The sequence below is a fragment of the Mustelus asterias genome, chromosome 3 (genome assembly GCF_964213995.1).
Source record: "Mustelus asterias chromosome 3, sMusAst1.hap1.1, whole genome shotgun sequence".
In the NCBI taxonomy this organism is placed as follows: domain Eukaryota; kingdom Metazoa; phylum Chordata; class Chondrichthyes; order Carcharhiniformes; family Triakidae; genus Mustelus; species Mustelus asterias.
Window position 1 is genome coordinate 21,007,927 of NC_135803.1, and position 15,301 is coordinate 21,023,227.

Below are 15,301 nucleotides of genomic sequence, written 5' to 3' on the forward strand. Positions count from 1 at the left end.
TTTGTATGCAAGAACAAATAGGCTTTTATTCACAAAAGACTAGGAGCACACCCATGCTGATGAACTGGTCCAGAGACTGAGGCAGGGGGGTGGGGAGCAGTCACCTTTATACCTGGACCAGGGGGGAGGAGTCTCAGGCAGGGACATGCCCAGGCATGTCACACACACACAGGCAATAAGCTTAACAGTGGTTTACCACAGATCTGAAAATGGAACCATCATACTCCATTTCAGCACGGTTACCAATGGTGAAACTCCTCCCAGCTCAAATATGTTCCAGTGAAGAAGAAATATTGTAAGGGTGGAGGAGGGAAACATCCATGGCTAAGCAAAGAAGTTAAAGATAAAAACCCCTAAGGCATAACCATATTGCAAAGGCCGGTGACAGGCTGGAAGATTGGGAAACTTTTAAAAATCAACAAAGAGTTACTAAAAAAAGCAAAGGTGAATAATGAAAAAAACTAGCATAAAATAGAAAAGTGAATAGCAAAAGCTTCTATAAGTATATAAAAGGGAAGAGAGTAGCTAAAATGAATGTTGATCCCTTGCAGGATGAGACCGGGGTGTTAATAGTGGGAGACACAGATGACAGAGACGCTAAATCAATATTTTGCCTCCGTTTTCATGTTGGAGGACACTGGAACCGTCCCAATAGTAACAGGTAATGCAGAGGAAATAGATAGTGAGGAACCTGGAACAATCATCATCAATAGGGATATAAAATTTGATAAACTATTGGGATTGAAGGTAGACAGGTCTCCAGGACCTAATGGCCTACATCCTAAGGTATTAAAGGAAGTGACAGCAGAGATAGTGGATCCATTAGTTATAATATTCCAGAATTCCCTGGATGTGGGAAAAGATTCAGTGAATTGGAAAAATGCTAATGTAACACCCTTATGCAAAAAGGGAGTGAGGCCGAAAGTAGGAAAACTATAGACCAGTTAGTTTAACATCTGTTGTTGGGAAATTGTTAGAATCCATTAATAAGGAAATAATAACAGGATGTTTGGAAAGTCAAAATGGAATCCATCAAAGTCAGCATGGTTTTATGAAGGGTAAATCGTGTTTGACTAATTTGCTAGAGTTCTTCGAAGATGTAACAAGCAAAGTGAATAATGAGGATTCTGCGAATGTAGTGTATCTGGACTTCAGAAAGGCATTTGATAAGGTGCCGCACAGAAGGTTAATACACAAGCTAAGATCACATGGGGTTGGGAGTAATTTATTAGCTTGGATACAGAAAGGAGGGTCGGGATAAATGGGTCTTTTTCTGATTGGCAAGATGTAACTAGAGAGGTGCCATAGGGCATGGTCCTCAGGTCCCAACTATTTACAATAATGACTGGGATACAGGGGTAGAAGGTACTATAGCTAAATTTGCAGATGATACTAAAATAGGTGGGATAGTAAGTTGCAATGAGGAAATAAGAAATTTACAAATGGATGTAGATAGGTTAGGTGAGTGGGCCAAAATGTGGCAGATGAAGTTTAACGTGGGTAGTTGTGAAGTTATTGATTTTGGTTGGACAAGCAACTTATTTTCTAAATCGAGAAAGACTTTTGGGTGCTTTTGTGCAGAGGGATCTGGGTGTCCTTGTGCATGAGTCGCAGAAAACTGGTATTTGAGTACAGCAGGTAAAAGGAAAGCAAATGGAATTTTGGCATTTATAGCTAAAGGAATAGAGGATAAAAGTAAAGAAGTGTTGCTGCAACTGTACAAGACATTGGTGCGACCACACCTGGAATACTTTGGTCCCCTTTTATATAGCTTCTGAAGATGGGAGCTACATAACTTAATGTTATAAAGGTCCTTACCTAGTCCAGGAAAGAAAGACAGAAGGGCCAATATTGCAGGTGAATTTTGAAGCTGTGATATTGCTCTATATTTTACTGTCGGCATCTCCTTACAGGTTCAAGAGGCTGTTGCTGAAGAAAACTGCTGCTTTGGGACCATTGATACATGGCTCTTATACAAACTGACAAAAGGTAAGGTTGGCTCTTGGAAGCAACATGTTAAATAACTTGACCTAAAGGACAGTGAAGCAGCAAATTCAACATCACGATCTGACTTAAAATATTGAGAGGCCAAAATAGATCTTTGCAACAGCCAGTGCCCAAAACCTTTACAGTACTCAGGATGGGATTTGACCAAGGCTGTAAAACTAAAGCATAATTTCCTTCATGTTCTATTCTACCGTGAGATAATGATGAACATTCCCCTTTTTTGGATAAATATCTGTTAACTTTTAATGATTTGTGACTCCTCTTCCTCTGCCGTTGTTAGTTTCTTGCCACTTAGAAAATATTCTGATTTTATGTGGGTGACCTCATGCCTGAGGTCAGTGGTGTAGTGGCATTGTCACTAGGCTAGAATCCAGAGACCCAGGATAATGCCCAGGTTCGGATCCCACCATGGCAGATGGTGAAATTTGAATTCTATACAAATCTGGAATTGCAAGTTTTATGATGACCATGAAACCATTGTCGGGAAAACCCATCTGGTTCACTAATGTCCTTCAGGGAAGGAAATCTGCCATCCTTACCTGGTCTGGCCTACATGTGACTCCAGAGCCACAGCAATGTGGTTGACTCTCAAATGCCCTCTGAAATGGAGGGCAGTTGGGGACGGGCAATAAATGCTGGGCCCAGCCAGCGGCGCCCACATCCCGTTAAATGAATAAATAAAAACAAATCAACGAATTCCACTTGCAATAATCGTTTTTGCTCATTAATTTGTTTCTGTCCTTTTCAAACTCCTGCTCCATACTTACTGTCCATCCGAACATCATCTGCAAACTTGGATATGCAACTCTTCTTCTTTCCTTTATCAGAGTTTTTAAAAATATAATGAAAAGTTGAAGCCTCGGAATAGATTACTCAAACACCACATGTCACATCCCACTAATTAGAGTATGTAACCTTTATCCCACCCTCGGCCTTCTAGTGTCCATGCGGAAAACATCCACAGATGCATCAATATCTATCTAATTAGTGACTTCCTCAAAAAAAAAGTGAGATTAGTCAGACATGTTGGCTTTCTCTGATTCATCTCATTTGTTCAAGTGCTGAGTCATAACATCTCCAATAACAGATTCTAGTATCTTCTCCACAAGTGACAATCTGCAGCAACCGGATGCATCTCTCCCACCCTCCTTTATTAATGGAATGACATTACCACATTTCCATTCTAATGTACAATTCCCAAATCAAGATTGCTTTGCACAATTATGGGCAAGGCTTCCTCAATTTGTTCACCAGCTTTTAGTGATAGCCTGGGTTGGAAACCCGTCAGGTCCTCCAGATCCATCTTTCCTAATCTTCTTTATTTTCTTCTTTTCTATTTTTAACTTGTATCAAATCCACTAAAATACCCTCTTTTTGATTTATATTTTAGTTTCCCTTCTATCTCTCACTGTCCCACTCTCTCTCTCTCTTCCCCCTTCTGACTGTAGAAACTTTAGCTATTATTAAACAGTGTGAATCGGATTTTTTTTTCTCAGTTTCTTTAGTTTGTCATTAGTGAATGTAGCAATGCTGATAAGTTCAGGAGAGACCTGGGAGTTTTTGTCGACCAGATGTTCAACTAATGCTGGTCAGCAATCAACAAAGCAAATAGAACATTGAGCTCCCTTGTTCTTTGTGTAACAATCTGATTGTCTGGGGGGTGGGTGTTAACCCTGGCTATTGTCAAAATATCACTACTGTTCAAGAAGGTAGACCCAAGAACTCCCTCAGCCAGAGTGAGGATTGAACCTGTGCTATTGGCGTTATTCTGCACTACAATCTGCCAACTGAGCTAACCGAAAATGTTGAGTGACCTAACAAAAACAATACAAGCCAGAAGAAATTGTTACACAGTTAAAGCTGCCACAGTCCCAGAGGACCATACGCTGGTCTCCCTTTTGAGGGGGGAAGAGCTGACTGGTGGTGATTTAACCTGAGCATCACCACATTTCAGGCGAGGGTCAAGGTTGAGAAGGCGGACATTCACGAATAACCTCAGCCGGTACGGAAATTGAACCCGTGCTGTTGGCATCGCTCTGGATCACTAACCAGCCATCGAGCCAACTGAGCTACACCAACAGGCTGAGCCAATCCCTAGGTTGGAGAATGTAAACAATGATGATAAAGACTTCCTGCTTGGGATGGAGAGGACTGAGAGAACCTCATCAAGGTATATAAGAAATGTAAGGGAACGGAGGAGTTTAGTCCAGAATACTATCTCAAATTAAGACAAGAGGACACTGGTTCAAACTATTAAAACACAAATTTAGAACTAACATCAGGAATTTCTTGTATAAAAAATGATCCATACTTGGGAATAGAATTCCAAGAAAAGTAATTGAAGTGAAAATCACGGAATTAAAGAAACAATTCAGTGCGGGAGTGTACCATCTTTCTGGATGGTTTAAGGTGGGAAAATTACCATCAAAAACTATTTAATATGTGCCAACAACTTTTCAATTATCTGTACATTACCTTTGTTGTTCCTTTTAAATGTAGGTGCCGTTTTTGCTACCGATTACTCCAATGCAAGTACTACAGCCATGTTTGACCCTTATCAGGTATTTGGATTATTCTGTAATTGTGCAGAAAGTTCATTTTCATTTTGAACATAATTCAGAGTTTTACAGGCTGTCAGTTATGTTATTTCAAAGCATATTTACATTGAACTTCTGAACAAGCAAAGTCTAGTTTAAGGCAACATGCAAAATTTACAATGGTTATTTTTGTCATTTTTAGATGTGTTGGAGTACATTCCTTGCAAACCTTCTCTCAGTGCCTGTGTCTATCCTGCCTCCAGTAAAGGATACCAGGTAAGAATCTTGAGTTTCTAAATGACAGGCAGTATTGCACTGCTAATATCAAGTAGTCTGGGCAAATCAATGGCTTGGTGTTGAATGACTGGCGCAAGTCTAACTGAAACGTGGCTGAAGCGATGTTAAGATGTTCTCAGTTGCAAAATTCAGTACCTAAAGGAATGAAGGGTAATGGTGGTTATTCTAATTGCAGAGATATTGGCATCAAAGCGTGCCTGGTATGATGAGGGGTTTGTACTGAATTATTCTAATGAGGATTTGATAAGTAGAACATCAGAGAGTTAGAGATAAAATTGACTAGTTCAAAGATACCATAATAGGATGGGTTTTGCAAATAAACACCAAGTTCTGTAAGCTTAACACTCTGTTACTAAAAGCAACAAAACGAGGAAACCTAGGTCTGATTATTGACCATTTGGGTATTTGAGCTAATCTGATGTCATTGTTAATAGAACATAGAACATAGAAAGCCACAGCACAAACAGGCCCTTCGGCCCACAAGTTGCGCCGATCACATCCCCACCTCTAGGCCTATCTATAGCCCTCAATCCCATTAAATCCCATGTACTCATCCAGAAGTCTCTTAAAAGACCCCAACGAGTTTGCCTCCACCACCACCGACGTCAGCCGATTCCACTCACCCACCACCCTCTGAGTGAAAAACTTACCCCTGACATCCCCCCTGTACCTACCCCCCAGCACCTTAAACCTGTGTCCTCTCGTAGCAACCATTTCAGCCCTTGGAAATAGCCTCTGAGAGTCCACCCTATCCAGACCCCTCAACATCTTGTAAACCTCTATCAGGTCACCTCTCATCCTTCGTCTCTCCAGGGAGAAGAGACCAAGCTCCCTCAACCTATCCTCATAAGGCATGCCCCCCAATCCAGGCAACATCCTTGTAAATCTCCTCTGCACCCTTTCAATGGCTTCAACATCTTTCCTGTAATGAGGTGACCAGAACTGCGCGCAGTACTCCAAGTGGGGTCTAACCAGGGTCCTATAAAGCTGCAGCATTATCTCCCGACTCCTAAACTCAATCCCTCGATTAATGAAGGCTAGTACGCCATACGCCTTCTTGACCGCATCCTCCACCTGCGAGGCCGATTTAAGAGTCCTATGGACCCGGACCCCAAGGTCCTTCTGATCCTCTACACTGCTAAGAATGGTACCCTTCATTTTATACTGCTGCTCCATCCCATTGGATCTGCCAAAATGGATCACTACACACTTACCCGGGTTGAAGTCCATCTGCCACTTCTCCGCCCAGTCTTGCATTCTATCTATGTCTCGCTGCAACTTCTGACATCCCTCCAAACTATCCACAACACCACCTACCTTGGTGTCGTCAGCAAACTTACCAACCCATCCCTCCACTTCCTCATCCAGGTCATTTATGAAAATGACAAACAGCAAGGGTCCCAGAACAGATCCCTGGGGCACTCCACTGGTCACTGACCTCCATGCAGAGAAAGACCCCTCCACAGCCACTCTCTGCCTTCTGCAGGCAAGCCAGTTCTGGATCCACAAGGCAACAGCCCCTTGGATCCCATGCCCAAGGAAATGAAATGGATCAAGCAATAGAAAGTGTCTCGCTCTAAAACATGGAACACAAGCTGAATAATCAAATGTAAGGTACTTATTTCTGAGCAGTTCAATGCGTTATATTAGTGAGCCTCACTCTTGGTGATTGTAGTGGCTTGTTTACATTCCCATTTTATATGAAAACAGGAATTTGATTATTTTGACTGGCTATGATTAAGGCCACGTTTAGAAATACACATCTTGTTACTGGTGTCTTCTTTGTAAAGAACCCGGGAAATAAATTATGAGCAGCTGATAACGAAATTGAACCCTTTCACTGGAAAGAATTTTGAGACTTGATTCATGTATTTAAAATGCTCAAAAGGAATAGATAATGAGAATATAAGCAAGCTGTTTAACTCAGGCTACAAGGGTTGTTAAGGTGTGGATCAGAAACCCCAAAATATGTTATGCAGCCTGACTGGACCCCAATGATTTTTCTGTATTGCCATTTGTGTGAGGATAAGGTGTTTTACTCCACGTGTGATTCTATTGACACATTTTTATCAAAGCTTTTTTTTTATCAAAACACACTTTTATTTAACAATACAGTTTAACTATAATGAATGAATTAGCTTAACTTTTACCAATTGAAATACAATTCTTAACTGCTAACCTATCTGTATTTCAATTTAAGCCATATTCCTCTGTAAACTCCTCTTCAAAATCAGTTAGAGAGACACTGGATTACATGCTTGTACTTGGGCTTCCGGTCCTCGAGCTTCCAGAACATCTCTGGAGAGAGAAACCTATTTCTCCTAGCAGGTCCCAAACTGCAGCCACCAGCGAGAGAGAGAGAGAGACACCTCCTTGCTGCTTTTAGAACCCAGCAGTAATTGCCTGCTTTTTGCTGTATAATTAGCTCCTCCCCTTAAGCGCATGACTGTTAATCAACTTAATCAAAACCCGGGTTTGATTCCTGGCTTGGGTCACTGTCTATGTGGAGTTTGTACATTCTCCCCGTGTCTGCGTGGGTTTCCTCCGGGTGCTCCAGTTTCCTCCCACAGTCCAAAAGACCTGCTGGTTAGGTGCATTGGCCATGCTGAATTCTCCCTCAGTGTACCCGAACAGGTGCCGACGTGTGGCGATTAGGGGATTTTCGTAGTAACTTCATTGCAGTGTTAATGTAAGCCTACTTGTGACACTAATAAATAAACTTTAGCCCACTAACATCTCAATTCTAATATGTCTCTCCTTGTGTTCCAAATCCCTTTGTCCTCACCGCTGTTCCAACCCGATGACTCTCCAAGAACTCTGTTTTCTTCCCAACTCTGGCTTTGTGTATCCCCCTTTCCATTTGACCCATCATTTGGCTTTAGTTGTCTTGCGCTAAGCTGTGGCATTCCCTCTTGCACCACTATTTCTCCGCCTCTCTCTCCTGTTAAGACACCCTTCTCTTTGACCAAGCTTTGCCTTTTGCCTTAATTATCTTTTCTGACTCTGTGTCATTTCTTATGTTTCTACGAAATTATTATTGTTCAAGTAAAAAATTAAATAGCTCTGAAAAACATAGTGGAACTGAAGGTGGATAGGCCACCGCACCCTGATGGCATTTGGCCTACGCAATGAGAGAGGTATTGGGCAAAGGCGCTCGACATTTTTCAATTGTGGTACTGGAGTCGGCTAACCTCTGTTTGATGTTTTATAGTTAACGTTTATGTTGTTATCATGCCTCATTTCAGTTTAGTTTTAGTCTTATCTAACGATGGAACGAGGTGGCCTGTTAGCTCAGTTGGCTAAGATGGCTAGTGCATTGCTCAGAATAACGTCAACAAGTACAGGTTCAATTCCTGTCCAGGCCCCCACACCCTGCTGCTGAGAGTGGAGGGTGGGGGTACACCACCACTGACAAAATAAAACGGCCAAGAGAAAAGCTGAGGATGAAGCACCAGCAAACACTGAGCCAAGGACCTGCCTTCAGGCAGAGCTCTTTTCTCATATTTGAAGATTTATATTGCAAAGCGATCATCTTGTTTGTTGAGCTGTTCTGTTAATTTGGCCCAGATCTCCTCTTACTTGTTGAACTTTGCTTTTCTAGTTCCCAGTTCTGATCCAGCTTAAGCCATGATACAAACCAACTCATGGCAATTTTGCCTCCCCAAGTCCTGTAATTTCATTCCAAATACTTTTTACACTGACTTCTCAAACCTCCCTCTGGCTTTTGGCTATCTTGCACGTTCTCTTCTCTCATCCTTTTGATCTGCTCTGTCATTTTATTACGCTCTTTCTACTTGTCTCTCTTTTTTGCTTCCTCATTTGGTTTTGTTTCCCTTACCTGTGTCATTTTGGTGTGAATCCCTGTCAGAATTGTAGTCTCCTGCAAGGACATTGGCCCCAGCCTTTTTCGGGTGAAGCCTGGGTCAGGCACCCTTGCTCCATCAATGGTAAGGAGCCAATCTGTTTTGGTCTCCCAGAAACTAGTATAAGAGCCATCCAATCAGGAGAAAATGAGTACTCCAAATATAATTTCTGTGTCCCTATTATGTTATATAAGTTTTTATATCAGTGATCCTAAAGTGGTGTCGAATGTCCAACTGTATAAGAACATAAGAACTAGGAGCAGGAGTAGGCCATCTGGCCTCTCGAGCCTGCTCTGCCATTCAATAAGATCATGGCTGATCTTTTCGTGGACTCACTCCACTTACCCGCCCGCTCACCATGACCCTTAATTCCTTTACTGTTCAAAAATGTATCTATCCTTCTCTTAAAAACATTCAATGAGGTAGCCTCAACTGCTTCACTGGGCAGAGAATTTCACAGATTCACAACCCTTTGTGTGAAGAAGTTTCTCCTCAACTTAGTCCTAAATCTGTTCCCCCTCATTTTGAGGCCATGCCCCCTAGTTCTAGTTTCACCTGCCAGTGGAAACAACTCCCCTGTTTCTGTCTTATCTATTCCCTTCATAATCTTATATGTTTCTATGAGATCTCCCCTCATTCTTCTGAACTCCAATGAGTATGGCCCCAGTCTACTCCATCTCTCCTCATAAGCCAACCCCCTCCACTCCGGAATCAACCTAGTGAATCTCCTCTGCACCCCCTCCAGTGCCAGTATTTCCTTTCTCAAGTAAGGAGACCAAACCTGTACACAGTACTCCGGGTGTGGCCTCACCAGCACCTTATACAGCTGCAACATAATCTCGCTGTTTTTAAACTCCATCCCTCTAGCAATGAAGGACAAAATTCCATTTGCCGCCTTAATTATCTGCTGCACCTGCAAACCAACTCCTTGAGATTCCTACACAAGGACGCCCAAGTCCCTCTGCACAGCAGCATGCTGCAATTTTTTACAATTTAAATAATAGTCCATTTTGCTGTTGTTACTACCAAAATGGATGACCTCACATTTACCAACATTGTACTCCATCTGCCAGACCCTTAGGACTTAGACTATCTATATCACTTTGCAGACTTTCAGCATCCTCTGCACACTTTGCTCTGCCACTCATCTTAGTGTCATCTGCAAATTTTGACACACCACACTTGGTCCCCAACTCCAAATCATCTATGTAAATCATAAACAATTGCGGTCCCAACACTGATCCCTGAGGCACACCACTAGTCACTGATCGCCAACCAGAAAAACACCCATTTACCCCCTCTCTTTGCTTTCTGTTAGTTAACCAATCCTCTATCCATGCTAATACATTACCCGTAACACTGTGCATCTTTATCTTATGCAGCAGTCTTTGGTGCGGCACCTTGTCAAATGCCTTCTGGAAATCCAAATACACCACATCCACAGGTTCCCCATTGTCCACTGCACATGTAATGTTCTCAAAGAATTCCACCAAATTAGTCAAACATGACCTGCCCTTCATGAACCCATGCTGCGTCTTACCAATGGGACAATTTATATCCAGATGTCTCTCTATTTCTTTCTTGATGATAGATTCCAGCATTTTCCCTACTACAGAAGTTAAGCTAACCAGCCTATAGTTACCTGCCTTTTGTCTACCTCCTTTTTTTTGAAAAGTGGCGTCACATTTGCTATTTTTTAATCTGCAGGAACCACCCCAGAGTCCAGCAAATTTTGGTAAATTACCACTAGTGCATTTGCTATTTCCCCTGCCATCTCTTTTTAATACCCTGGGATGCATTCCATCAGGGCCAGGAGACTTGTCTACCTTTAGCCCCATTAGCTTGCCCAACACTACCTCTTTTGTGATAATGATAAATCCAAAGAAGTGATGATGCTAATTTATAAAATGAGGTAAATCCAATACACGGTATTATCTAGTTTCAATCACATGTATTTATAAAATAAATCTAAAGTAGAAAGGTTTCAAAGACAATCAACACAATTAATTATTAAGCCATGAAGCAAAGCTAAAGGAACTCCCCATTTCTGTATGGAAAAGATCCATAGGAGGGAGACCGCAATGGGCAAAAGGCTGTTTTATAAACAGGCGGGTGTAAAGTTTTATATAAGTACCCAGATGGGGATTTTGCCCTCCTTTGTATCACAATGATCATCAACTCTGTCGACACTTCCCGCTACCTCGGTAATTAAGGACCCCACGCACCCCGGACATTCTCTCTTCCACCACCTTCCGTCGGGAAAAAGATACAAAAGTCTGAGACCACGTACCAACCAACTCAAGAACAGCTTCTTCCCTATTGCTGTCAGACTTTTGAATGGACCTCCCTTGCATTAAGTTGATCTTTCTCCCCACCCTAGCTATGACAGTGACACTACATTCTGCACCCTCGCGTTTCCTTCTCTATGAACGGTTTGCTTTGTCTGTATAGCACGCAAGAAACAGTACTTTTAACTCTATACGTGTGACAAAAATCAAATCAAATCACTTCATTGAATCTAATATTCATAAATATCAATAGCTCAGATGTGAGTTCATGTGAACTATTGCATTAAAAACAATGCACCAAGGAAATTAAATTTGACATTTGTCTTTCTTCCAAACTAGAATTGCGCAGTAAAATATTTTCAAGTAATATTCAGTAACAATTTTTAACTTTGATATTCAAAATCTATTGTCCATTTGAAAAATATTATCATATAACTTTGTTAAAATGTTCTTTTGTCCTTTCTCTTTCTCCCCCCCCCCCTTATCTTAGCTACAACTTTGGTTACACTGATAAAAGTATATTTGGAACCCCTATTCAAATAATGGCCTTGGTAAGTACTGAAGTATATTTAACATTCTGAAATATGTTTTTCCCATTTTATATGGCGTACTAACTTGTATAACATTAAAAGGAAGTGTTCTTGATATAGTGTGGATCATTCTGACTTTCCAAACCAATGTACAAATTTGTGCGTTCTTGTTTTGACTTTTTGGTCTGCAATTACTGCTCAGTAGTAATTGTGTAGAAAGATTATTCCCTATACCTTAACATTGTTATCTTTTATAGAAGTCTCACAACACCGGGTTAAAGTCCGACAGGTTTATTTGGAATCACGAGCTTTCGGAGTGCTGCTCAAAGTGGAGAGGATCTCCAGGAAGAGCGCCCATATCGACACAGACATCAAGTTTCTACAAAGATGCAAGAAAGCAGACAAGACATTATCTTGCAACTGTCTCTTTGTCTATATATGCCGTGTTTGTGAAACCTACCTCTCCACTCCCCTGATGAAGGAGCAGCACTCTGAGCTCGTGGTTACAAATAAACCTGTTGGACTTTAACCTGGTGTTGTGAGACTTATTACTGTGCCCACCCCAGTCTGATACTGGCATCTCCACATCATCTTTTATACAGTGCTCATCCAGAAACACACAACTAGTGGATTCCACACATAGCAAAAAATTTAAATCCTGTTATTTGAAAAATGAATGAAAAATGGTGGTCACTTTCAAATTGTGAACAAGCTTTAAAAATCTTTAGTCATTCAGGGAAAGTTCTAAATATTTTGGTTAACAGAAATGTTTACTTGGAAACTGCACATGGCATACACAAGTATTGGAGTGTCGAGGCTTAATTAGTTATATTCTGTTATCACATTGAGTGACTATCTCTGAATAATTTTCCCTGTCTCTTTGGGTTGCAGGGGCTAGGGGATGTTTCTGGTTAGCAAGAGATCAGAGAATTTTATTAATTGGCACTGGAGTGCGATTTGATGGCATCTCTGTAGAGGTGTGAGCTTTTCCCATTCTCCCAACTGAAGATGATCTGAAAGAGTTGTGTCAATTTGAAAAAAATAGATTTGACAAGTGATTGTGCATCTGCTTCAGAATGTTTTAATTCTTTTACCCACTCCCCCTTGTACAGGCAGCAGATCAACAGGCGGCCATGTTTGGCGAATGCTGCTTTGAACCAGGAAATGTGAAACTCACAATGGGAACAGGCACTTTCATGTCTATCAACACTGGAACCAGGCCTCATGCTTCTGTAACAGGTACAGCAGTATATTTTCTTCATTGCACAGTGTTGATTCACTCAATAAACTTGTCGTCTACGTGAACCAATTGGTAACCCTCCAGTATGAAAGTCATTGCGCAACGATTATGTGGAGTGATCAAATTAACCATTATCTGAGCTTTGTGTTCACACGGCCCAACACGAGGAAACATCATGGGTGTGCCATCAGCGAGACCAGAAGACCAAATGGTAGCCATGGTACACATCTTAAAACAACCACGAGAGCTGAAAATGCTCTTCAGATTCCCTGGTAGAAGTATTAAGGGATTGGAGTTGATGGCCACAATGTGAATGTGGGACACCTCCGAGTCCTGTGTGTACAGAGTTTGAATCATGCTTTTTAATGCCATTATTTATTAATGCAGGCCTTTATCCATTGGTTGGCTGGAAGATTGGATCTGAAATTACATACATAGCTGAAGGAAATGCTTCTGATACGGGTAAAGTGATCCAGTGGGCTCAGCAACTGGGTAAGTAGGTTTGTTACTGTGCTACTGTCTTTGGAGAGAAGATGCAATTCCTCCTCGAATTTCAGTTGAACTTTTGTATGTCATATCACCTTTTTTTGTATGTTTGCACTTGGTTGTTTAAACAATATCAATTCAATCAATAAAAACGTTAATTACCTTGATTGTTCCTGCATCATGTTTCTATATCCCAAGATTTAATTTGTGAATGAAGTGTGAAAGGCATGCTGGTTAGGTGCATTGGCCATGCTAAATTCTCCCACCGTGTACCTGAGCAGGCGCCGGAGTGTGGCAACTAGGGGATTTTCACAGTAACTTCATTGCACTGTTAATGTAAGCCTATTTGTGATACTAATTAATAAATAAACTTCACCAGTTGTGTCAAGTATGTAATAAAAGTAGGAAATGCTGGAAAAACAGCTGTTGAAAGGTCACACGCCTGAAACGTTAACTCAGCTTCTCTCTCTACACAGGTGCTGCCTGACCTGCTGAGTTTTCTTTTTTAGCATTTTCTGTTTTTATTTCAGGTTTCCAGCATCAGCAGTATTCTGCTTTCCAATTTAAGTAATGTACGTGTCGGGCAATGGAACACCATCCTTCCTTCATTTTCTAGTTTTGTCTTCCACTATTGTTATAAAGCATTCCCATTTCTCGCATTGCAAGAGTTAAATGCAGGGCTACGATCCTTTTCTGCAGCTTCAATGATTTTGATCCACTAAAAGAATATGTTAGCAATCGTCTTCTACACTCTCAGGATGTCCCATCACATTTACTAACCAATGGATTACTTTTGCAGTCCAGTCAATGTTGTGTAGACACATGTGACAACTTTGGTTCTGGACAAGTTCCTATCAATGACCAGATAATCTGTCCTTGGTGCCTGGGGAGGAAGGTTGAACTGGATATTGTGCAAATTCTATTCTCGTCTTCAAGTAGCACTAGGAGGATGAGGGGGTGACCTTTTTATAGAGGTTTATAAAATCATGAGGGGCATAGATAAGGTGAATAACCAAGGTCTTTTCCCCCAAGGTGGAGCTTTTTCCACACACAGGGTGGTGCATATATGGAATGAGCTGCCAAAGGAGATGGTAGAGGCGCGGGTACAATTACAACATACATTTAAAATACATTTGAGCAGGTACATGGACATGAAAGATTTAGAGGGATAGGGCCAAAGGTAGGCAAATGGGACTAGTTCAGTTTAGGAAACCTGGTTGGCATGGATAGGTTGGGCCGAAGAGCCTGTTTCCGTTCTGTATATCTATGACTCTGTGATCTTTTTACATCCAATTGAGCAGACAGATGGGGCTTCAGTCATCCTAAAGACTGAACTACTGACAATGTGGCACTCCTATCCGTACTGTGCTGATTTTGTTCAAAAATGTAGTGGGGCTTGAACCCACCACCATTTGACTCATGATTGCTACCAACTGAGCCAAAGAAGAACATGACTGCGTGTTTTGACTCCTCAATTCTGGACCTCTCAGCCATTGTTTCTACGCCATTTCAACAAAAATCTCACCATTTCAACAAAAGCAACCCCAATTTTTCAAGTCATTCATTACATTTGTATGCCTCCAGATTAAATATCACGCTGGTAAATCATAGAACACTACAGCACAGAACAGGCCCTTCGGCCCACGATGTTGTGCCGAGCTTTATCTGAAACCAAGATCAAGCTATCCCACTCCCTATCATCCTGGTGTGCTCCATGTGCCTATCCAATAACCGCTTAAATGTTCCTAAAGTGTCTGACTCCACTATCACTGCAGGCAGTCCATTCCACACCCCAACCACTCTCTGTGTAAAGAACCTACCTCTGATATCCTTCCTATATCTCCCACCCTGAACCCTATAGTTATGCCCCCTTGTAATAGCTCCATCCACCCGAGGATATAGTCTTTGAACGTTCACTCTATCTATCCCCTTCATCATTTTATAAACCTCTTAAGTCTCCCCTCAGCCTCCTCCGCTCCAGAGAGAACAGCCCTAGCTCCCTCAACCTTTCCTCATAAGACCTACCCTCCAAACCAGGCAGCATCCTGGTAAA

The 15,301-nt window shown here is 41.6% G+C and overlaps 1 protein-coding gene across 2 annotated transcripts in view; it reads left to right on the forward strand.

The window, feature by feature from the left end:
• gk5 (glycerol kinase 5) overlaps positions 1-15,301 on the forward strand; it is a 65,679-nt gene that overhangs the window by 35,985 nt on the left and 14,393 nt on the right. For both annotated transcript variants that reach the window (XM_078205731.1, XM_078205741.1), the window contains exons 6-11: positions 1,914-1,989; positions 4,507-4,568; positions 4,747-4,820; positions 11,483-11,543; positions 12,635-12,761; positions 13,150-13,254. In XM_078205731.1, coding sequence (XP_078061857.1) covers positions 1,914-1,989; positions 4,507-4,568; positions 4,747-4,820; positions 11,483-11,543; positions 12,635-12,761; positions 13,150-13,254 — 505 coding nt within the window. The remainder of the gene's footprint in view (positions 1-1,913; positions 1,990-4,506; positions 4,569-4,746; positions 4,821-11,482; positions 11,544-12,634; positions 12,762-13,149; positions 13,255-15,301) is intronic.